The sequence below is a fragment of the Pempheris klunzingeri genome, chromosome 8, assembly GCF_042242105.1.
Source record: "Pempheris klunzingeri isolate RE-2024b chromosome 8, fPemKlu1.hap1, whole genome shotgun sequence".
Taxonomy (NCBI): Eukaryota; Metazoa; Chordata; class Actinopteri; order Acropomatiformes; family Pempheridae; genus Pempheris; species Pempheris klunzingeri.
Genome location: NC_092019.1, coordinates 8,584,879 through 8,609,970, shown reverse-complemented (window position 1 = coordinate 8,609,970; position 25,092 = coordinate 8,584,879). Strand labels below are relative to the sequence as shown.

Below are 25,092 nucleotides of genomic sequence, written 5' to 3'. Positions count from 1 at the left end.
TTTCGACGCCCCGCTCGCCTCCCGCCGTCCAATCATCATCCCGCAGAAACCGACCCGGGATCAGTATTGACTGACAAAAACCGCCTGGTGTTTCAAACTCGGCCCCCTTTTTTTTTTTTATCCAAAACCGAGCCAACCTGTTGCGTGTGTCGGCGCAGAGGGCTGGGTGTTGGCGCTCCGTGAGGGGAAAAGTCTCCGATCCTGAGTCAGATATCCGCCTGCTTGGGAGAAATTTCCTCCTTTTCGTCGCTGCTGAGTACAACGTGCCGGAGGTGAGTGTTGAGCAAATAAACCAACTTCTAACTTATTCCAGGAGAGGATTAAAGTGTTTTCTCCATTTGAGCGAATTTGTTCCTGAAGTTCAAGTTATCCAAACATGCGTGCGAGCATCTGGTTTTTTTTAGGCAGTTCACGTTTAGATGAGATGTAAAATGAGCTGAAGGGCGGGTTTGACGGACACTTTTAAGGCTTGCTTATAAAGACTCCTGAAAAACATTCAATCAGTCATTTAATCACTGTATTTCTCTCCAGCCGTCACAATCACTTACTTAAACACTCAAAACGGCTCCAATAACACCGATAAACATAAATTCTGTCCAGAGGAAAGTCTCATTATTTTACATTTTAAAGTAAAACACAACATATGCTGACGTTCCTCTCCGGTGTGTTCTTATATATATTGGTGGTTTAAAGTGCTCTACAAGGCTGTAGTGAGTCTGTTTGTGCCTTTATTTCCTGTTTAAACCCACCAGATCAGAGAAAAATGAACAAAATAAATGTGAGTGTGTTTTATAATGATGCTGAGCTGTGGTCTCCTCAGTAGCAGCAGATAAACAGTCAGATAGCTCCTTAATCCACAAGCACACAGTAGCAATGAAGACATTTTTCAGTATTGTCACACTGTTGCATGCTTCATTGAACACATGGTGTAAACTGGTGTGTGTGTGTGTGTGTGTGTGTGGCTGATAAGAGCAGGGGTGATAACAGTTTGCTACTATGTGGCACAAGGACAAATTGGGACAAGGACAGCTACAGGAGCCGTCAAATGTAGTTGTATAACGCAGAAATGAACGATAGGAAGGACTGAGAAATACTGATTATCTGTTGGATCAGTCAGGTTGATTGTATTGGTTACTTGGATGTAAACAAAATTAATTTACAATGGCAGGAAGCAATCGTATTCACATTTTAGGAGGTGAAACGTGCATGAATTTGGTCTTTTTAGTCATTAAGTCATTTGGTTGTAGAGCTGCAACGATTAATCGATTAGCTATACAATTAATCCACTTATATTTTAATAATTCATTCTCTGATTCAAGCATCTTGAATGTGAAAATTTCCTGGTTTCTTTGCTGTGTGACAGCAAAACTGATTATCTTTGGATTTTTGGACAAAACAATTCAAGGACATTCAAGGACGTCATCTTGGGCTTTGGGAAACACTGATCGACGTTTTTTCATCATTCTCTGACATTTGATAGACCAAACAGCTCAGCGATTAATGGAGAAATAACTCAACAGATTAGCTGCCAAAGAAAAATGTTCGTTTGTTTGGAGCACCGTTTTGTTAGCACTAAATAGAAGTTAGGTTTCTACATAACATATTAACATTTACACATTTATGGGGGCACATTACGGTGTCTCCAGCCTTCAGCAATTAAGTGATTATGAAAGGATAGCGATCAGGGCTGAATGATAAGCAAATAAAATCATATTGAGATTATTTCAACAGGTATTGCCTTTCGTTTGCATTGAAAAAAGCATAAAAGTGACAATGTGATTTTTGCTGGGGTCTGTTCCCTTACGTCAGGAGAATATGATTTGTAGGCTGAAGCATCAAAGTGCTTCATTTTGGTGTGTTGTGAATCATTTTAGTCACTTATCACTTGGGATACTACTGTGTTGGAAATTTTATAACATTTCTATTAGTTATTCAGACAGAGATGCATTCAAATAGTTGAAACAACTGTGTATTGTTTTTTTCTACATGACCAATATGTTTCTGTGACCCATAAACATCAGTTTTTGTGTCCATTTCACAGAATAATGGAGCAAATCTTAATTTCACACCAAAATTCAACCATTATACAGAGGTTTAGGGCTTGGACAAAGAACAAGGGGTGTTGCCATGACCATAGATGTAGCACAAAGCTAATATGCAGTTTGGAAAGTTATCTGTTAATAAATAAAAATGTGGGTCATCTGTAACTGAGGTAGAGCTGAACAGAGCATGTTGAGGGAAATTGGGGTCACCAAAAAAGTATTACACCTACAAAACTCAACATAATGAAGTTGTTAATACTAATACATATTATATAATGATGATATTAAGCAATATAAGAGGAGGTGCATTTTAGTCTTCCTCACATCTATAGATTATATATTGTAATAACAGGTCATTTGACTGCACACTTCTACCAAAACAAATCAATGTTTTGCCATGAACCACGTCAATGTGCTTCAACAGATTTTATTTCTTCACAAACTTCTACTCAAGCTACACTCCCAAATGTATCGGATATTTTAGTCCTCCCGACATTCTGTGAAAATAGTTTTAGCAAAGACTAACATATATGGAAATCTTTGCCTGCAGTGTGGTCTGTACTTGGTTACAGAAATAGACCACATTATTGCTGTTATTATTGCTGCTGTACAGCTCAGTCAGAAACCTCTGTTCCCCTCTGTTGCTCTGTTTGTCTGCTCTCTTTCTGTCCCTGACCAGTCGAGGCAGAACGCCGTCCACCTTTGAGCCAGAAGTGCTTGCTCATATGGGGAGTCTCATATCGTTGGATCTCTTAAAATTAAAGAGTATTTCTTGACTTGTCAAATTAGGAGTAAGAAAACTGTATCTGCATAACATAACTGACTGACAATTTCAAACAAGTACACAAAGTAGGAAAGATACGGTCACAGATCCAACTCACACCTGTCTAAGTGCAGAATATCTTCTGTATTTTGTCTTTGTCATATTTAAATACGGCTCTTCAGTGAGAGAAAAGTGAGGCAGAGAGAGGTTAATGGCAGAGATGGAGAGAGGGTGAACGTAGGTGGCGACAGACAGACAGAGTTGTCTTTCCCTCCTCAGGTGAAACAGACTTAGCTCTCTGTCCTCACCTCTCCTCACATGACCACAACTCTTAAAAAAGAAAATAGGCGCGAGCCGGAAAACGTTAGAGAGAGGTGGAGGGGAGATAGAACGAGCTTCCTCTTATGCGAGACACACGTTCTCCTCACCTTTCCTCACACCACTTTGGAGGCTCGCTAACACAAATTTAGAAACCTCAACAAGCAGACATTGATTTTCTACCGGGGGTTTGTGAGTGTGACCTTCAGTGTATTCCCTATGTAACCACAAAGCTCAGTTTAGATATGTTTATTCACAGCTCACAGCAACGTTACAGCAGTTTGATACAAAGCAGTAGAGGCACAGTGTTATTAAAGCGTGAACATGAGGTCTCATACAAAGTTTTTTTTAGAGCAGCTACTCGTCAATATGTTCAGGATTTATAGGTTTAGGGACGGAAGGTGAGATGAAATGAGGGAAATGTCCATCATTCTTTGATCTGCTGATCATGACTGCAGACTGAGGAGCATGCAGCCTGTTGCTAGCCGCTCACTGTTAGCCTGTGGTTACCATGTGTGACTCATGGCTCTAGTATGCTCCACTCCCTCTTACCCTCTGTCTGTCTGCCTGTCTCTTTGTCCTTTCTCATTCCCTCTCTTTCCCAACCACACTCTCCCCCGTCTCCCTGCCTCCTTCTCTCAATCCCCCAGACTTGAATTCTTCCTCCTCCTCCTCCTCCTCCTCTCCCTCTCTTATTTCCCAACTTGATATCTTGTGTTTCTACTTTCGTTTTTTTTCTTCCTCTTCCTCTGTCCCTCTACTAATTCCTCACCTTTATATTTATTTATTTATTCATTTATTTTTCCATTTTACACATTAATGGAGTCAACACTGCACAGTTGTTGCATCTTTTGAAGGCAAGGCAAGTTTGTTTGCGTAGCACATTTCAACAAAAAGGCAGTTTGAAGTGCTTTACACAAAGCATTAAAGGCAGAGCAACAAAGTGCAAAAGAAACACATCACTAAAGGACATTTACACTACAATAAAGAGCTGAGGCAATAGAAAAAAACAAGCTAAAATAGAATAAGACAAGTACATAATTACAAGAATAATAATTACAGTGCATACTTTAAAAAAAGGCAACAGCAACTCATTTGAACTCAGTGGAAACTCAACTTTGGTCAGTAGCTTTTAGCTGCTGTTGCCCAGCTATTCAGCAGACAAAGTGTACTTTTTAATACTAGAACCCATCTGAGGTTGTGTGCTTGTAGTAGTGAAGTCATAAAATGAGAAATTCCCGAGTGCACTGGTGAAGTAAAGCAAAGGGAGGAACAAGTTACTCATCACAGAGTGCGAAGCAGGTTCACATTGTGTTTCATGAGTTTAGTCCATGTTGGCTACTCTCCTCCTGTGTGTGCGTGCCTCATAAAGGATGTGTTGCACGCTGGAATCCAGTGCTGCTAATTTAGGAATAAAAAATGCCACTGAGAATAGGCAGCTGTCTTTGTAGTGCAGTACAGGAACACACACACATTCGGGTGGGGAGGGGGGAGTGTTGGAAAAATAGAAACGGGGACTAAGTCACACATACATGCTGTGCAAACCACATCTCCTGACACACACAGTCATGTGCACACAAAATAGAGGAAGCGCAAATTGAATCTCTGGTTTTTGGAAAAAAGTAGCATTAAAACAACGTAAATTATGTCCCTCTACAAACACGCTGTGTCAATTAAGTTTTGACACTTGCCCCTTTGACCTTGAACAAAATCAGCAGTTTTAGGAATGAGTGAGTAACATGTGACTGTTGAAGTAGGACGTTATGTGTGTCCATGTATGTGACCCCCATTGTAGGTGTGGAAGACAAGAGGAAGTGTTGATATCATCAGAATAATTGGCTGTCAGCATTTTCCTGCTCCAAACTACTGTTGCTATATGGACCTCTAGTCACAAAGCAGTAAACACATTCAAAGCTAACTCACATCAGTGGAGACATTTTGGTCCACTGATACATTTTCCTTGTTGTCACCACCCACAATGGTTTTTATCCTGTTAGCTGCAGGCCTTCAGATGCAGATATTTGGTTGGCCATTTGCCATCTAGCCATTCAGATCGTTTTGGTCTTATTTGGCCAGATTTGAAATAAGTTCTTTATCCCTGATACTCTGGACAAACAACAGACTTGTTTATTTTTTATGGGAGCTTTATGCTTTATGAGAGAAGAAAAAAGTCCCTTTGAATACCCTTGGTGAGTAAGAAGTGGGTGGGACCCTGAGAGAGTGAATGACAGAGTGACTCTTGACGGCCCTGCAGCGTATTGTGTAAGCATGCTGGTGGATAAGAGAAGAGAGGAGGCGCGTGATGGAAAAGAGGAGATGATAGTTTACTGTATGAGCGTGAGACGGAGCGTAGAGCCTAGAAGTCCCTGTGCTCAGAGGCGTTTGCAAGAGAAGGGATAAATGAGTGGAAACGACTTAACAAAAGGAGAGGACAGGGGACGGGTTAGGGAGCAAGGACATGCGTCAGAAAGAGGGAAGTAGAAGAGGGGAGGTTTAAAGAAGCTGGAGAGAACTGGAGAGGAGAAAGCAGCTAAACAAAAGCAGAAGACCAGTGTGAAATAGCAGCTTCAAACAAGCAGGGGTTTGTTTGAAGCTGCTATTCTTGAAGGTTTTCACTTAAGTGGAAAGGAGCACAGACAGAGAGAGGAGACAGAATGAAAGAAGCAAACATAGTAAGAGACAAAAAAGTGGAAAAATAGTCCTGAAGACAGGAAGAAACAGAGATGCAGTGAGAGCTGAAAACAAAACAAAAAAATAAAAAGAAGGGACAGTCGGAGACAGGAAGAGTAGCGTGACAGAGCCAGAACAGAAAACCCTTTATGCTTGGACCAGGCAGAGCTTGAGAAGTGGCTCCGCATGGAATTTATACAAGAGGAAAATAAACTACTCTTTACATGATGAGTCCTCAGAAACTCTTTGGCTATATTGGTAATAAAGCTTTTTTTGATATCAGTCTAAATCAACTGAATATGATTCTTCTATCTAAATTCTGTGTACATAATGTTTCTTTGTGTATATAAGGTTTTCTTCTGTATATATTATGTTTATTTAATTTTCTATTTCCTTAACTGTGTGCTTTGTCTGTTCCCTTGAGCTGCTGTAACAGCAAATTTTCCCCACTGAGGGATCAATAAACATTATCTTATCTTATTAGATCTGAAACAGTTGAATGATTGGATGATTAACAGAAAATTCAACTGCAACTGTTTTGATAATCTAATAATTGCAAAAATAGCAGCAGGGTCCCAGCTGATCTTTTGAATTTTGGATTTGTTGCATTCCTTACTGAATATCTTAGTAATATCTTATTGTAGGATAAAACCTGCAGTGTGACCATGTTACCATGCACCCTTGGAAGTTATGATCTGCATTTTGCACTACTTTCTCCCATTTTACATACAAACCAATTTGTCCGTTCTTACCTAAAAATAAGATGCAGATTAATGAAGAGTTAAATGTTTGGTTGTGGCCTGAACTGCAAGCAGCACATTGTTTACACTTTACTAGGTTCCTGTACATTGTCCTTTTAACTACCCATGAACACGTTGATTTGAATACACACCTTCAGCACTCACCACCTGGCTCCACCTTACACTAACATTTGCTTTAGATTATGATCTTCACATAGGAAGAGGGAGACACCTCTTTTATACTCCCCTGCTTTATGATCCTCACCCTGTCTTCCCCCCTCTCTCTCTCTCTCCTTCGCCTCTCATTTCTAACAGTCTCACCCTCACTTTGCCCTCTGAGTCTTCTTCTCTGTCTCCTGTTTCTTTCTTTGCCCTCTGTCTCTTCTCCCTGCCTCTCCTCTCCGCTCTCCTGAGATAAACCGTTCTCTAGTGGTTGCTGGCCTGTTTCCCATCCCCTACATTCCCCTTGCCTTGCCTCTGGTTGCTGTGGAGAAGCACCAGGAGAGAAGCACCGATCCTGCTCTTCTCCCTTTGCCTTTCTGCCAAACTCCAAATACCAACAGTACAGGATTGAGACACATTGTTTCTTACTTACATCCTCCTTCACTGGGATCCCTTAGTCTCAAAGGTCACTGTTGTATGTGGGTCCTTCAAGATACTTAAAAAACTACACTACAAGAAAAATACTTAAATGGGCAGTTTAAAGTATTTAGAATGGAGTTGTATGAGGTACTTATCCATAGTTTGTGTATTAGTTAAGTAGATGGCCACTTACCATGGCCAGTCACCATGTCCCCAGTTTGGAGGAGCCGACAGGAGTCCTGCCACAGATGCTAAGCAATGTGCTATTGTGGAAAAACTTATTTTAGCCACCTAAAAAAAGGCCTACATATGAAAATCAATTTAATTGTACCCTATATCCAGAATATTTTCACCACAAATTGCCATCAGACAGCCCTTTTAACAGTGAAACCTCAATCAATGAACTAACACATTAGTTCGGGTTTTAACTAACCCTTTGAAACACAGAAGTCACATAAAAACACAAGCAAACTAACCACTTGAGGCGGTAGACAAGCAAATACAATGTTGAATTGAATTCATAATAGGGCGTACACTTAAACTTCTACCAAGTTCTTTTAGGTGGGCCATTTTTAGGTGGCTAAATTGTGTTTTTCTGCTGCCCAGCACTGCATTGCTTAGAGTGATAAACTGTGGATATGTACCTTATACAACTCCACCTCAAATATTTGTAACTATCCCTTGAATGATAGAAGCTGAATCTGTACCGTAACATCTTTAAAGTCTCAGTATATTAGTCTGAACCTTAGAGCTTAAAGGTGCGCTTTGGCATTTCTTTGTAGATGAATAAACGTTGTGTTTGCATTCAGTGTTGCTCACCAAATTGATTGTGTGTATCCTTGGGGACACGCTGAATGCATTTGTCTTGCTCATAAAACATTTTCAAAAACAATTTCAGTCAGAGGTTTGAATCCTACATTGTTTACTTCCTCCTCTCTCTTACCGCCTTTGTTGGTACATCAGTGTGTATCTTGGTGCATTACAGACTCCAGCCTTTATTGCAGACATGTGTGCATGTCTTCATGTGTGTGCGAGGGACAAGAGGCTCACTCATAAAAAATCTTTAAAAAAAAACTCTGTAGGACTGGAGAGTTTCCAGTGTTTTCTTCGTTTACGACGACCCTCCTCTCAAGTAGGAAAAGCTTTAGATAAAAGCTGTCTTAACACAGAGGACAGAGTACAACAGCCAAACTAACTTGACTAGATGCTCCCATGCTGCCGGTGTGGCCCAATAACCTCTTAGATAAAACAGTCAGTCCGTGAACCTGCATATATGTTTGTGTTTGTGAGAGGTTTTACTCACACACGACTGTTTGAAATGGGCATTAGTGTGTTTGCTGTTCACTATGGAGCACTCTGAGCGGAAAAGTGAAGTAAGTGGAAAATCACTGCTGTGTTACTTTAAGGTGTGTCTCCTCCCGCTGCACATGTTACCTCTGCTGCTTCAACATGGCAGCCAACACAGCGTGCACACAAAGCACGTTAGGCAATGTGTGGGCTGTAACTGCAACTCGCTCAGGAAATCTCGTTGTTCATTAAGAGTGATGAAAATGAGATTATTGTAAATTCTGTGTCAGGAGAGATCCCCGTTGACTAATGGCACTTCAAAAATCAAACCTTCTATACACTAATGTACACTCGAAATAAGATTAAAAAGGCATCACAGACAGGAATAGCTTTGGAAGGATTAGATCACTCTGATAAAATTCTCATAGATTCTTTTCTTCAGCAAGTAATTTTTTTTATTATCAATTTCTTTCTTTGCAGTAAAAGTAAAAATCTGGCCAGCCACAGCAGGTGACTACTTGTCCATGGATGTGTACGTACTGTGTATTATGTATGGTGGAATACATCCGCAGTGAATTAAAAGGCGACAGTGAAACAAGAAAAAAGAAGATTGAAGCTTTTATATGGCAGCACTGTGATGCATTACCCAGACAGATTCAGTTCCCCTGTTGTTAAGGCTCCAGCACTTTGTGCCCATCAGCATCAGATTGAGTTTCTGTGTGTTTCTGAGTGTGAACGAGAGCAGGAGAGAGACCATTTGATCCAATTTCTTTATGTGTGCTTCAGAGGGAATGGATGCATGTACTGTTGGAGTGGTGACTTTGTGTCTGTGTGTTTACATCCTCAGAAAACACAGAAAGGCTAAACATTGCATCAGGTCACTGTTGACTGTTTGAGTACAGTAATCAGCTTTCCACGCACCCATTTGATTTATTTTGATTTTTTTTTGTGTGCCACTGTGATTGGGGATGACGTTATTTAGCCTATAGCCTTTACAACTGGAGCCTTGTTTAAATGGCCTGTCAATGCACAACTTGTTAACGTTACTAGTTAACGTTTTCATCAACATTCGAGCATGAATGAAAAGTGAAGGCACAAAGTTTTAGTTAATCCAAGTTTTAATACCTATTCCTGGGAGTTTTACTTAAGTAACCAACTTAGAATACATAGAAAAATGCTATAAATATACATCAATCTCATAACCTCCCTTAATTGATGATGCTGTTGTTGATATCGGTGTGTGTGTGTTTATCTCCACAGGTAAACAGCCTCAAGCTTGAAGATGTCGAAGATCTGTGCTCTGGTGTTGATGACACGTGAGTGAAACTCTTTAAAGTCTTTTTATTAAGTCATAAAAAAAATCCTCAAGAACTCCTGCACTAAAACACTAACTTCCTCTTTTTAAAAGCCAGAAAGCAAACAGATTTCATTTTATTGTCCGTAGTCAGGGCATTGATCAATTCTAGTCAACCAGAGAGCCACCAAACACTAAACATTGTTAAAGTCAGCTCCTCTATCTCTTTACTGAGGAAACTCTGCCCAAAGGTCTGTCTTCCATCAGCACATTGCTCAACTGTTTACATCTTCGTGACACAAAGTAGCATGTGTGAAGTGAGACAGAGGGGTTGATGAGCGGTTAGAGAAATCATGTTGTCACCAGCTGTCCGGTTGCTGGTTGTCACTCTGATATGATTGTTTCCTTTAGAAATAGCCAGCGGTCCTACGCAGCATGGAAAAGTATGGAATTTGATTTTAGTCATTTCCAGGTCTGGATAAGTTTTGAAAAAAGAATATGGACACATACTGCCTCTATTTTTGTCTAAAATAGCACTCATCTATGTAGAGCTGCCTCAACACCTGTATGTCACAGCCTGCAGAGCAGCTCTGCCCCATGTGCCTTATAACTCTACCAAATCCAGACATCTGCCACCAGATTAAAAGAAGATATGGCATTGTCTTTGAATTGCTTAACAATATAGTGTCAAATATTAAGCTTGTCAGAGCATTTCTGAGTTATGCAGTAATGTAGTTCTCAGAAAAATGTTTTTTCAGGGTAAAGAAACCTTTATGGCTGCGTCCATCGTCGTTTCCATGGACACAGTAAATAAACGAGGCTCCACAGACACTGTGAAAATGAAATTATTTAACTTTTTTCAACTCACTCTTAAAAGAGACTTAAAAACATGGTCAGTACAATAACATAATACTGTTTATTCAATATGTTAAGGGAAAATAATCTGAGTATAGGTAGCACTGGTTAGTTAACGTCCTCTTTTGGCAGAAATGTTTGCAGTGCAGACTAATGTTTTCCAAGGGCTTGACAATCCTAAATATAAAGCCTGTTGACATACATGTTACCAGTTAAAACAATGTATTTACACATGAAGGTCAAACATGGTCTGAACAGTCTACCTAGAAATCAGGAAATTTGAGTCTGGAAAAGTATGGAATTTTGAAATGGGAAATGTGTAGGAACCTTAAATCCCCAACAGTGTAAGTAAGATGGCCGATGAGGTGCTCTGCAGTGCTGTGAAAGTGAGGGTAACAACGTCGGCAGCTCCTTCAGGTGTAGAGGAGAAGAGATGGAGGGATAAGGAGGAAGAGAGGAAGAGGTTTATGGAACATTTTTAAACAGATCTCGAGTTCCACTAAACACAGCAGAGATGTAAGAGCTTTTTAAGAGGTGTTTTATTCATTGACACTGACAGTTTCATTTGTCAGTGATACTGCATAAGAGACTTTACCTGTCTTTCCTCAAACGTACCAAAATAAAAAAAAATTTTAAATAGAAAGCTACTACAAAAGTGCCCAGAACTAACATAAAGGAAACGATTCGGGGGTATTTTAATTGAGTTTCGCTATATTAAGTGTGTCTCTCTTCTTTAACTCTTGCAGTTGTGTCCCTGGTGTTTGCAGAAGAACAGAATGGTAAGTACACTAATATGTCTTTTTTCCCCCCAATCAGCACGTATATTTGAGTAATGCAGTAACTCCTCATCCAAAAAAGGACTTCTATTTTTACATCTGACAATAGAAAGTTAAGACAACCACAAACCATTAGACATATATCTTTTTTTACATGTTTGGTTAAAAGTGAGTGTTTTGTTTGTTTTAAGTTGAAATGTATTGATTTGGTGTTTAGGTATGTCAATCATTAGTGAGAGACTCAAACTAGGCCACTGTGTTTGCTCACTTCACTTTGGACTGTTGCCTTTATCATGTCACTGCGTCACTTTGCAGATGTTTCTGTATGTCCTCATAAATCTGCTGTTTGAATTATCACATGACCCTCTCTGTCTCTGTCTTCTGCAGTGGAAGATGATCCATTTACCTTTGGTGAGTCATTGATTTTTAACTTATTTTCACTACCATTTATTGGTTAATGGAACAAAGAGGATGATCTGCATCATTTACGTGAAGGGCATTTTGCTGTAAATTTTGTTTTAAAACTGGTGTAGATGGCACCATAATCTGTGACTGCACGCCCACTAGCTCACTTTTAAAGGTGTTTTACATATAATTTGTTTGTGTGATTTACTTTTTTTATTAGTGCTAACTAAGATCTCTTTGTGCAGACTACCACAAACTACGTGTTGGAGGCCTGATCCTAGCTGCTGTGCTATGTCTCATTGGCATCACCATCCTGCTCAGTAAGATGCAGATTACACCGACACCCTTTTCAGCAGATAGACAGTCATAAATAGGCTAACATAATTCTCAGATACACACGGATGTCAAGAAGGTCAATGCTTCTTTTCTGTTGTTCCAGGTGGCCACTGCAGGTGCAAGTTCAACCAGGACAAAAGGTGATCCGTCACTGTTAAACATGACAAAACATCTGTGTAAATGAAGTGGAAACTCCAAACTAAAAACAGTTAACATTTAATATTATTTTGTAAAAGCAGTATGTACAGAGTGCTGCAGTGATGACGTACTTTTGTAGGCCAAAACTGAAGTTAGCATTGCCTTGGTTCCCTCAACAAGAAGCCAACACCACTTTTATGATTTTTGAAGTGTAAATGCAGTCGCCAGAGGCAAAAAGCTAATGAATGAACAATGAACAAATTACGTGAGCATCACATAACTTCACTGTCATCACCACTAAGTTGTACTAAATGATTGTAAAATGCTATTTAGTGATAAATCTACAAGTCTGTAAAGGTGGAGAGTTTCGGGGTTCTTCATAACATCCCCGACAACCTCTGCAGTGTCATTTAGCCGCATTAAAGATTCAGAAGTAGGATATTTATTGACGCATTTTATGTCGTATAGCAAAGCATGAAAATCTCTTAAGCTTGTGTATAACAAAAACATTATTTCAGGCATCTAACCAAAAACCCATTAAAAAGGGAACCAGACGTGCATGAATGCTGTTTTTACAGGTTTTAGGAATCACTCCTGCAGCACTCTACTACTGAGCTCCAAAGATGGAGTTGCTAAAGTTAACAAGTTGACAGTGGATAAAATCAGAGAAACCTCCTGCTATTCTCACCCTCACCTTTCTTGTCTTTGCAGAAGGAGAACAGGAAGCAATGCTCAGCAGATGCTTTCTGACCAAGGTAATGTTATTTCAGCTTCCAGCAAAACTGCCTTCATCTTACTAATTGTCATGGGTTGACATCCTATAGAAAAAAAAAAACACCAGCCAAGACAATAGCCCCTTTTACGCCACCTTTTCAAGGCGGGAATGTTATTCCACATTATTCCACCGACAGGGTAAAACATGCTTACAGGGTAATTTTTATTCTGTCCAAACAGCAAGTGGCGTGAGCAAGCAATCAGCGACAAAATCATTTTGATTGCCTTGTTTTTCATTTGGACTGTCCTAACTGCCGTCAAGAGACCCAACGCGACGCAGTGCGCCGTTTTGAGCTGAACTTTTGTTTTGTTTTGCCCAGTTTCTATTTCTTTCTACTTCTGAGTGGCGTGGTCTGAGGTATGAGGTTTGTTCACATGATGACAGAAGTGTATATTCGATGGACTCGGTGCGGACGTTTGCTGTCAGTGTAACAGAGTCAACCTGACGTCTGTGTAAAAATGTCAAACGACAGAACTTTTATTTCACGCATCACACCTCTTTTGCTCCTGGAAAGCCAGAATGCTACTTAGAATCATCGTCATTGTTTGGTTCAGTGTAAAAAAGCATAGTCGGCTCAATGGCAAGTCTGCTTTATGACGATATTGCGGGATCACTGCTGGTCTCACTCACTGGTCTTATGATGATGACGTCCTCAAGAGGTGAAGCCTGCAGAATGAATACAAATTATCACTGTTTCTGGAAGTATTACATTAAAATATGCATAAACCCACTGAGGAAACTGGGTTTGTAGTTATGGTTTACTGTAAATGTTGATGATCACATGAAAGAAGCAACAAGAACAACAGCTGAAGTTAGTGTTATGCTCCCTCACTGAACATATGCAGTAAACATAATGTGTGTAAACTTGTGTTCAGGGAGATACACAACCTCTTTCCCTTTGAAACATTCAAGATTTCATCATCCACTTGATGTCTTGCTAAGGTCTAAAGTTATATTTACTCTATCCATCTGTTTCACTGTAAACGGCCCCATGCCACACACAAAGCTCCTGTAGAGTTGGACTCAGATGCCGGGGGCCTCGCTGTTCAACAGGTGGTGGGACTCTGGGTGTCTGGCAGGCCCAGAGGGGACGGGAGGGAGAGGCTGGTTTTAGAGACAACCAAACTAACCTTATTTTATGTAATGAGCAGCCATTAAAGGGGCCCTCTCAGGTCTGAGGATTCCAACATGGCGCAGCAATCAGTAAATAAAGTGTATGAAGTTATTTTCATAGTGGAATAGATGCAGTCTGATGAGGTTAGAGTGATTTTAGTGCAAAATGCTTGTAACTGTAATTTCTCACAGAAAAACAAGCTCAATGATGTTTGTATGAATAAATATTGTGGATTTACTGAAGAAATGAAGAAACTCACTAATACCACCTCCCGCTAAGAGTAAAACATTGAAGGCGAGAACAAAGCAGCAGGTTGTTATAACATTATAACATTAAAATAACCTGTAGAACATGTATGAACTCGAAAAGAGAACAGAATATGGCATCTTTGAAATATTAATTAATCTTTTAATGGTAAAAGTACAGTTTGAATTCTATCACAAATTAGACAAGTTGTTTTTTAGCTTCTTTTTGTGGAAAAAAGTATAGCTTCTATGTTTGTGCAAGCCAGTGTTTTATGTTACATATCACATTTTCAAGCAGAAAATTAAGCGAATTTGAATCTGAATTTGGAAACTCACCTCCCTCTCTGTCTGTCTGTCTGTCTGTCTGTCTGTTTGTCCGTCTGCAGGTCGTTCGTGCGACTGCTAGATGTCAACCAAACACACACACGACTTCCCAAACCTGCGACCAATAGATAACACAGAAGAGAAGGAAGAGGAGCAGCGGGGTTTGATGCATCCAATGAGAGGCTTTTGTTTTATTGTTAGAGAGCGACAGAAAGTAGCCTGTGTGTACCTGCTGTGAGGTGTGATGCTTTCTGCCTGATAACTGAGCTACTGATCTGCAGCCTGCACCTTCACACATACACGCACTCAGACCTGCGCACACTCAAACACACAATTTTTGTCACTTTGAATTCAACCAGTTGAACTTTTTGGGGTATTGACAAGCCGAAAAGGCTTTGGCATGAAGACACTGTCGTATCCGACCTCCTCAGACTTCTTTCTAAAGCTGAGCGTCCGTGCTTGATTGAGCTGAAAGTGACTCCATATAACCGTAACACAAAAATATTACCAAAAACGTCCTTAAGTGTCCACATACTGTAGGCTGTGTCAATGTCTCGCACTACTTCTGTCGTCAGTACTGTGTGTGTGTGTGTTTAAGGTAAACATTGATGTAGATATTTAGTCGCTTAATGTGACCAATCTAACCCACTGTTCATGCTTACGTGTAAAATATATGAAATCCACATAGTCATGAGTGGTGTTGATAATTCATGATAATCTGTTAATTTCATGTTTAGCTTTATGGAGGAAAAGTAGTGGACTGTTGCACTGTTCAGAGATACTAAAGGACTCTGTCGTGTTTCTATAAAAGAGTTATTAAAACCAAAAAAAACTACAAGCTGTGGAATCTTATTTCAGTGTGTGAATGTGTGTGTGCACTTACGTTTGCAGTAGATTTTAACAGTCTGATAATATGAAAATATGCACTGAGAGAGAAGGTCTAACAGGGCTCAATAAGTAAAAACATTCAGAGGCTTTGAGTTAGAAACTTTGCCCCTTTTTGCATGGATATCCAATCAGTGTTGATGGAAAATGTAGTCCACTGATGCAATAAGTACCTCAGTGTGTGCTATATTGACCGAGAAAGTTGTATTCTTCAGTCAGCAGCACCTCTCATCTACTATGATGCATTGCGCACCAGCTTCTGTCTCCCAACAGCCAAATCCTCTCTGCTCGACATTCAAAAACAACGAAATTAAGACTAAAAGAAACTGCCCCTGCTGAAATTGATTGCAGCAGAACAAACTGATAAGCTGAGCTGACAGAGCCTGTAGTTCTTGGTCACCAATGACTCAAATGACAGCGCTGGTGACCATGAAAGACAACAGATTTTGCCATAGTCAGTTTTCTCTGTCAATATAACACACACTGAGGTGCCGTTTTCTAGTTCATTTCAACCATAAGAAAGAGATATAATATGGTAATATAATAATTCTTCAGGTCAAGAGTTTTGAACCGACAAACCTTCAGACAAAATATAAAGCATCAAGAGAAGAAGATAAAACATCTTGTATGGGTGTAAGAAAGACTGAGTGTAAAAAAGCTGAGTAAAAGAAAGGTATAAATATAAACGTAGCATATGAACTACATGCTGATGAACTGTCATAACAGGAAAAGCACAGGAGTAATTATTACCATCTGAGGTGGTTACACCTTCTCTGCTGAGGCTCTGACTCCATCTAGTGGTCTGTTTTCTATTTTCATCCTACTCAAACTGTTTGGTCAGTGTGGAAGCACATTACCGCCACTGTGACGCAAAAAGGAATTAAAACGAGAAGCTTTCTCAAAATAATGTTATTCAATTCAAAACATTAACCTAATATATCACAATAATGACTTATTATCTCCTAATTATGACTTAGTATCCCACAAGTATCTCACAATAATGACTTAGTATCTTAAAGTAATGAAAAACTTTACCAAAATAATGACTTCATTTGTCAAAATATTGACATAGTATCTTAAAAAATAATGAGAAGCTTTCTCAAAATAACGACTTAAAATACGAGTATCTTAAAATAATGATTCAGTATCTCACAATAATGACCAAGTATCTGAAAATGAGGCACTTTCTCAATGATTTAGCATCTCACAATGATAACTTGTTATCTCAAAGTCATAATAATCTCAAAATAAAAGTCATTATTTTGATAAAGTTTCTCATCATGACCTACAGGATCTGTCTTTTGGCGTCACAATGATGGAGATGGGCCTCCATAAAAGTGGCATATGTGTTTTTTTCCCTTCAGACAGACCCTGTCTGAAACCTGGCCTTGCCTGCTTTGGCACCTCCCTCCTCATCTATTGGTGCACTGAAATGAGGAGCACTGCTGCCTCAAGTTAGCCAGTGGTAGCCAGGAAAGAACCAGAAACTCGTTAAAAATAAAAGCCTGAAATATTTAGAATATTAATGTCTGAAATGTATATGTTTGTATGTATGTAATGTTTAATTTCACATGTAATATTTTCAAAGTAATTTAAAAACATTTCAAATATTTTATATTTATATATGGAGTCAAGAACAGAGTCAACAGAGTCTGTTGATGTTTTTAAATTACCTCCTTGAAAATTAAGTGGTTGATCTCAAGGAGTTTATCATTGCAACAAAGCTCATGACACCATAACAAGCAGTGCAACCTACATATCAATGCAAGCTTTCCTCTGACATTGCCAACTGGCACAAACAATTTCCAATCCCAAAAGGAAACCCAAATCTTAAAGTGACTTTCAGTGCTTGTGGCCACTTTCTGACTTTTTGCCTGTGAGGGTAGATAAATGTACGTCCTAATTATTTTCTATGTTGAAGAGTTCATTTGATAAACATTCTTAAAATTAATATATCAACACCAGTTTGATTTGACCATCTGCTTTTTTAAACGGACCTTTTGTTTTATACAAGCATTATAAGTGTAATAAATGCATTTAGGCAAAATCCATTCTCTGTTATTAGTTCTACTTGTTATATTCTTCATTTATTAGATCGCTTCTACTTCTTTTTTCTATTTCTATTTCCCGTACCAGTGTGCACAGAAAGGTCATCATATTTCAGTTCATCTCACATAACAACATACCCTTGTTTCAGTACATCTTTCACTTCTTTAGGTCAATCGGACAACCCAGTTTGAGTTTGACCGTGCTTTTAATTTGTATTGACCGGACGCTCTTATTTATAATCCCTGACTTTACACCGATGAAAAAAAAAAAAAAAAAAATTATCACACCTCCACCTTGTAGTAGCATAGGTTTATTTGTGAAACTTCACTGCCCACTCAACACTTCAGAGGAAAAAACACAAGTCATATGAGACAAAAGGGAGATTTCCTCTTATTGTGAAAATCTGGAGACCAAGCTGCTGCATTATGGACCCCAACAAGCCTGCGAGTGCCCCTCCAGCAGGCTGGACTGATGAGAAGACCCCCATGGACCAGAATCCCCCTTACCATGACATCACCGGCCAAGGGTACCCACCATCCGGCCTGGGGTACCCACCATCCGGCCTGGGGTACCCACCATCCGGCCTGGGGTACCCACCACAGCCGCAGGTAAGCAGCCCAGCACCTCACTGATAGAAACAGATGAGATGAGGGGATGTTTCACACATCAGCTTTTTGTTGTTTTTTTTCTTTATTACACTGTTGAATATTATAGCAGACTAATGACGGTGCATTTAAAGCCCTATAGGGTTTTCTTATTGAGTATTAATAATCTAACAGAGGAAAAGAAGCAATTTGATCCGCATCACATAAATTTTTCACCAGTGAAGGCCTAAAGAAATATTAATTTAGTTGTGGGGACATTTTATTTATATATATACATATATATATTCTGTATTTAAATGAACGTGAAGTCTCATCTCTTTTAATAAATAAGTCAGTAATTGTAGTAACTGTGGCATAATGATCTGTTGGATGTGACTGTGATGGTGTGCCTCACCAGGCCACCAGTGCGGGCAATAAAAACATCAAAACTTTCCTGTACCTTCAGGTCAGTTAAACCCACCCTGAATTGTTCAGTTAAATCTCACTTCATCTGTGCTTGCCCTCACATCACAAGTTAATGCTTGTTTTTGCCAAATCTGACGCTACAAGTTCATCTTTAAGACCTGTGGACAAATTGTAGTTTTGTTTCTTTGGAGGCCTTTCACTTTACTGAATTTCACCGCCTCCCCAAACCTATTTTACACTTCTTACTTCTGTTTAGTTTCACCTGACAATGACGTTGAATTACACTTGCAGGGATTCGCAGTATATGGCCAGCAGCAGCAGTATCCCATGGGGCAACAGGACCCAGCTCAGCCAGCCACTGTTACCGTCCAGCCCGCAGTATACATGACTCATGCCCCGCTTCCCAACCCATACACCAACTACCTGTGCTACTCCGTCTTCACCATGCTGTTCTGCTGCCTCCCTCTTGGAGTTGCTGCCCTCGTCTTCTCCCTCTTAGTGAGTCTGACATGCATGTATTGATATTCTTCATGGGCTGGTGCACAGTAGAGATTAGATTTAGATTAGATTAATCACCAAAAATTGGGTCCGAGTCATTTCTTAAGAAAAAAAAGTAAAAATTTCTGATTTCAGCTTTTTGTATGTGATTATTCATCCATCCTACACAGTAAAACAGCATCCTACTTTATAGGTAAAAAGTTAATTTTCACAGTATTCCTTTTGCAATTGTATGGCAAAATAGCATTTTATTTTTTATATAATTGTTCAATTATGTATTTCACATTATCATTTAAAACAGTAATATGAGCTAGTTTTGATGAGCTGAAATATGTATTTTAAGCAACTGTCTCTCTAAATGACAGATGTAAAATAGATTTGCAGTTGGCAGTCTGGGACAAGAACAGAAACAAAGGAGAGTTGTTGGTACAAACTGTGCACATACTGTAATAAGTTGGCTGTTGTGCACACAGTTACAGATAGCAATTTCCATGATGCATTTATGTGCTTTATGCAGGATTTCCATAGATAAGAGTAACACTGTAGAGTTTGTTTTATCTCAGCGCCAACGAGAGAGCAGCTGTAAGAGCTGCTCTGATTGGGTAGTTGGTTGGCAGTCAGAAAAGCTTTAGGTTATCAGAGCAGGTGTCATGGCAACATGTATGCTGGACAATTAAAGGGCCTGGTATGGCTGGTATTGATACATTTATTCCTAAGGAACACAAGAAACTGATATACTTAATCAATTACATTTTCCTGGTGTTTTTTCCTTCAGATTCAGAACAGTTCTTTTTAAGATCGCACAAACATTTAGGTGGCAAACAGTAATGCTAGTATCTCTGTGAGACTGTTATAGACTGAGCTAAATGCTAACATTAGTATGCTAACATCAGTGAGGAGCGGCGAGGTTTGTGGTTGGAGAGGCACTGACTTTCAAAGTCAGATTTACAAACATATATTCTAATAAAATAGCATAAATTCACAATTCAGTCGAAGAATTTTAAATTTATAGGTTTTTTACCCTCTTTTTTATGAATAAAGGAAAAAAAAGAAAAATGCGCAAATAAATTTTATAAATCCATTTTATAAATGTGAATTCATTTCCATTTCTGCATCTATAAGGTCTTTCAAAATCTCACGGTTTTCTTTTACCTTAGCATTGTGGATGGTGATATGAGGTCTCCGTTGTTCATTCATAGCCAGATCAATCCGTGATGTTCCAAAAGTTCTTAAAGAAATCTGACTTTGACTATAAAAATGATCAAAATTGGGAATCACACCGAAAACGCATTAAAGCACAGGCCAGTGGAAAAGTATTGATAATTATTTTATTTTATTATTTTCTTTCTTTTTTTTCTTCTCATGATGGCAGGTGAGGCTCTGATAGATCTGAAGATCTGATAGACTCAACAATCAACAATCCAGTATCATTGATGCAAAATGAAAACATCGATCCATATCATCATCTTTAAGATACACCTTTATTTTGAAATTCCCATGGCTCGTCTGTGTCACCTTTTCTGTTCAAATGTACCATCTACCTAAAGTGCTGGCAAGCAGCCAAGAAAAACACAGTGAGCTTATTTATTCCCCTCAGAAATAAATCAGCATTGTGGAAATATTTTGGGTTTCATCGACAGAAATGGATTTCAAGCGACCTTAAAAAAGAAAAACAAAGCATTGATACCCCTGCTAGCGTTATCGTGTCAGATGCAACCTGCTCACCAGCTTTGTTTTGGGGATTTTTTTGCAAACACTGAACCACAATTCTAAATGTGCAATGAGTGTCAGAGCTGCCATTTTATATTTCATTTGCAAAGACGTGAAGCTTTACAGTGTTGTGGAGAACAACACTTATTTAGTGAGCTACTGCATACTATTAATAATAATATATTGTTTAAAATAAAATATAATAATAATATAAAGGCAAACAAAAGGCTTAATAAAAAGCTGAATAAACACATGACTGTGGCCACAGCTAATGTAAATGTATGTCAGTAACTACCAACCAACAGGATGGCATTGTTTACCTTGATTATGTGTGTGGGAGGTTTGATAGTCTGCCAAAGGGAAATAACATTTCCAAATGACTTCTAACTTGGTTAAAATCTAAGTAATGTCACAACAATAACAACAATAACGCCAAAACAGAGTGCTTTCCAGTAGAAACAAACATGATAATAAGATTAGATCCAATAATATAAAAAGTATAACAAACACCAACAGTTAAGGAAAAGCCATAGAGATACATATAAAAGTGAGCCAGTAAAAGACCCGGAGTGAACTCTGATGGACAATTTCTGGCTCCGATTGGGCTCATAGAGTTACAAGCTCACAGATACAGACAGGAACCTGACCCTGCAAGGCATTATTTATTCAGTCTTTGTTTTAAAAGTCACAGGTAACCAGTGAAGTGCAGCACTCCCTTAGAACGTGTTAAAAGCATTTATGTCCTTATCAATTTAAGACCCGTGCTCATTCTCCATTTACCGCTGCTGTCGTCTACTATCTCCTCAGATCTTTGAAGTTTATCAGATAATTTTTGCTAAAAACAGCTGCCTGCTGCAGCTGGAAACAAGGTTAATGTAGGACAGGGTTTTCACTATGACTGATCTCTTTTACAGTACAGACAGCAATTTGATCCATGATGGGTATAAAAATATTGATTAGTTCAGCTTTCAGGTGAAATAAGTAATCCACTTCTTATTTTGAATCACTGTGACAGCTGGTCTGACACGGCCAATGTTTGAATATATCTATGCTAATAAGGATATGAACGCTAGACTAAATTAAATCCCAGATGAGGGAGTTTTAAGACCTACCTAGTTGACCTTAAAAGTCACAAACTCACACTGAGTAGGCAGACGTCCCTGAAATAGGCTGCGGCCTTGAGGCTACGCTTGTTTAGCCTTCATAAGCAGTAGCAACCATATGGTCCCCGGTTACCTAAGAAATACCTGCAGAACACAGAGCCTGTGTCAGGGCATCTATGTGTGACTGTGTTCAGCATGAAAACAGGGACACGTGTCAAGAGAGCAGTGTCACAGAGTAGAATTTGCCATTGGGCCATCAGCCAGATTGTGGGAGTGAAGGTTAGGAGGTGATGCTGCATAAGCGGGACAATTGACAGAGTGGAAGGTGCAAAAGTTCCATCCTCTCTTTCATCAGCTCTATTCAGTTCTGCTCGCTGCGATTTTCTCACAAATATCAACCTCCTCTTCTTTTGTTGCCATCGTTCCTCACAATGACTCTTTCATACAGAGGAGGAAGGAAGAAAACCAGAGAGAGACTCACTGACAACCACAGAGACAGAGCGAGCACAGAAGACAGACAGACACAAAGACAGATGGGCAGCCAATCAGGCTTAAAGTATCTAATACAATCTAAGCACCAGGGTACCATATGGAGTTAAAAGTCTCACAAACAAACGTCAAGCTACATAACTCATAAAACATGATGCACAGATGAATGCAGAGTGACTTGAATCTGTAAATCTGGTTTTGTATCTGTGTCTGTAGTTTATACATAATCATTTGAACATCGATTTAGAATTTTAAAAATGAACTGTGTTTGTGAATATCAACCGATTCCTGTGGACCCTTTTGAGGCTGTTTTTACTGTTTCACACAAAATCCCCAAATACGGGAAACTGTACAGGACAGTGTTGGACAGGGACATTATCCTGTATGAATTGCACGTGGCGAGCCACACACAGCCGTGGCAGAGAGCAAGCCAGACAGCCACCAATAATCATGGCCGGCTGTGCTGTATCAGACTGGACCTTCTCACGACAGTCATACACACACACTCAGGCACAGATTTAATAGGGGTGTGGGAGTGAGAGTGGGAACGTACTTTGATCAAGAATGGGCTGGTGTCTTGATGAAGCCACAGGGCTGCGTTATACTCAAACCTGTCGCTTCATCAAGTCTAGCAGCATGATGTGTTTAATATAAAACAGGACCCCAGGGGAACCACCTCTATGTTTTTTCATGGAGTTGTTGTTACAACTTGGACCCAGAATCAGGAAAGACTCAAATGCACGACACCAGATACTTTCAGACAGTTGAACAACGCCTTTAATATAACAATGACAAACAACACTTACAATGGCTTAACTTGATTTAACTGGCAACATGGACAGTTGGACAGGACAAGACGATCTGGCACAGGACAAAGGGACACGCAGCCTATTTATACACGAGGTAATGGGAAACGGGTGGACACTATCAGGGCGGGGCAAACAATCACAATGGTGGGAAACACACAAGGGCAGGAAGTCAAGCAACCTGAAACGAGAGGAGAGTTAGGTTTCACTATAAAACATGAAGTTGGAGACAAGACTAGGCAGGAGTGAACTTGACAAACTTAACAGATACGACAAGACATGACAGTTGTTCCCAATATTGAGCTGCTTGAGATGCTTAAGGGTATTTGAATAGTGAGAATAAATAAGCATTTAAACTTTGTTTCAGCTGCTTAATTTGTGTTGCATTAAGAGGGAATGTGTGCTTATTATTGACGTTGCTCACTATAAACCATAAGACATCTTCTAAGTACAACTTGCTTTGTAAATCTGGCAGAATACAGTTTATGCAGAGGAACATGTAACCAGTAAAGGCTACTTTTCGTTTCTCCTCAGTGGTTGTCAAACCGATTGGTTTTGAGCAGGGTTGAGTAGGTCAACTGTTTTTATTAAGAAACGGTTTTAAGTGAGACTGTAACTTTTGAGTGAAGTAAGTTGAGTATTGAATTAATAAGGAAAACATACCCCCATACTCATTTAGATGCACTCAAGGCTTTTGTTGGTTCAGGCCTACATGGTCTGGTATGACCAGTGTTAGCAAACTAACAATAAATATTGTTGTGACGTTACTGAGTCGTATTGCTGACTTCATGGCCCTTCTGCACTTGTGTTGCTGTTACACTACATTTTAGCGTTAATTGTTGTCCTATAATTACCACTTGTGGCCACAGCATAAATCACATAGACTCACTTTAACCACAATATATTACAGTGAAATTCACTTAATCCATGGCTGTGCTGTAGCACTGCAGTCTAACCTTATGATTAGAATAAAACATTAAATCAAACATCAGTTTGATTGAGTTTTTTTGGCATATTTTGTTTTTTTTTTAACTCATACATTTCTAATTTGAAATATTTTTTCTCACCCTCAGACCCGTGAAGCCAACTTAGTCGGGAACCAGATGGAGGCAGAGAGGAACAGCAGGTTGGCCAAGATACTGAACCATATTGCCCTGGGAATTGGCATCAGCATCTCAGTCATTGTCATTGTCTACATAGTGGTGATGTTGTCTTTTGTTAACTAAATGTGTTTCAATATCTGTCACATATTTCCAGTTCCCTTTCTCGTTCTATGTCAGGTAATTTCAACCTTTTTTTGTTTTTTACCTGCCAACTATTTAGGAGCTCAGCCTTGGTATTATTATTATCCAAAGAGAGTTTTATATTTCAAATGGAAAATAATTCACATCAACACAGTTTGTAGTGTATGAGATTTCATTTTGAGTTGAATTTTTTTTATTGTTTGATGAGCAAAATATTACTGTCCTTTCAGCAGAACTGTTGGATTTAGATATGCCCTCTAACCCTGTTAAAAGTATACTAGCGTAATATGACAAATAAAAAACTAACCAATGTTACTGCAAAAATACGTTGGCTTTGTTTAGCTCATGCTGAACAAGGAAAAAACAAGGGGTGAGCCTGTTTGTCATTGTGTAGCCAATCTGAGAGTACTTGATACAAGTCAAGTACTCTCAGCCCTATTTTTAAGTTTTTTAATTGCACCAAAGTCATCTTCTTTATTCAAGCTAAGCAGGAATGTAAAGCGTCTCACAAAATCAGCAGAAACGTAGCAACAGTGGAGCCAATATGACTCACACCAAGCCAACTGCTTGTTGCTCCATCAGTTGCTCTGGCCCATCTGTTTTGTTAATGTATTGCTGGCCTTGGTGTTTCTCA

General features: G+C 39.3%; 1 protein-coding gene across 1 annotated transcript; it reads left to right on the top strand.

The window, feature by feature from the left end:
* The first annotated feature begins 139 nt into the window (after positions 1–139).
* fxyd3 (FXYD domain containing ion transport regulator 3) lies at positions 140–15,502 on the top strand. The gene is made up of 8 exons (XM_070835743.1): positions 140–272; positions 9,663–9,718; positions 11,298–11,330; positions 11,715–11,738; positions 11,978–12,052; positions 12,172–12,208; positions 12,918–12,961; positions 14,727–15,502. Exons 2-8 carry the CDS (start codon positions 9,685–9,687, stop codon positions 14,744–14,746), a joined length of 267 nt encoding a protein of 88 aa, XP_070691844.1. The 5' UTR covers positions 140–272; positions 9,663–9,684; the 3' UTR covers positions 14,747–15,502.
* Positions 15,503–25,092: the final 9,590 nt, after the last annotated feature.

What these genes read in the sequence shown, in the direction of transcription:
- fxyd3 (XM_070835743.1), top strand. Translation starts at nt 9,685, where the DNA reads ATGTCGAAGATCTGTGCTCTGGTGTTGATGACAC. An exon ending in TGCTCTGGTGTTGATGACAC is followed by an intron (nt 9,719 to 11,297) that starts GTGAGTGAAACT and finishes TAACTCTTGCAG; the next exon opens with TTGTGTCCCTGGTGTTTGCA. An exon ending in TGGCATCACCATCCTGCTCA is followed by an intron (nt 12,053 to 12,171) that starts GTAAGATGCAGA and finishes CTGTTGTTCCAG; the next exon opens with GTGGCCACTGCAGGTGCAAG.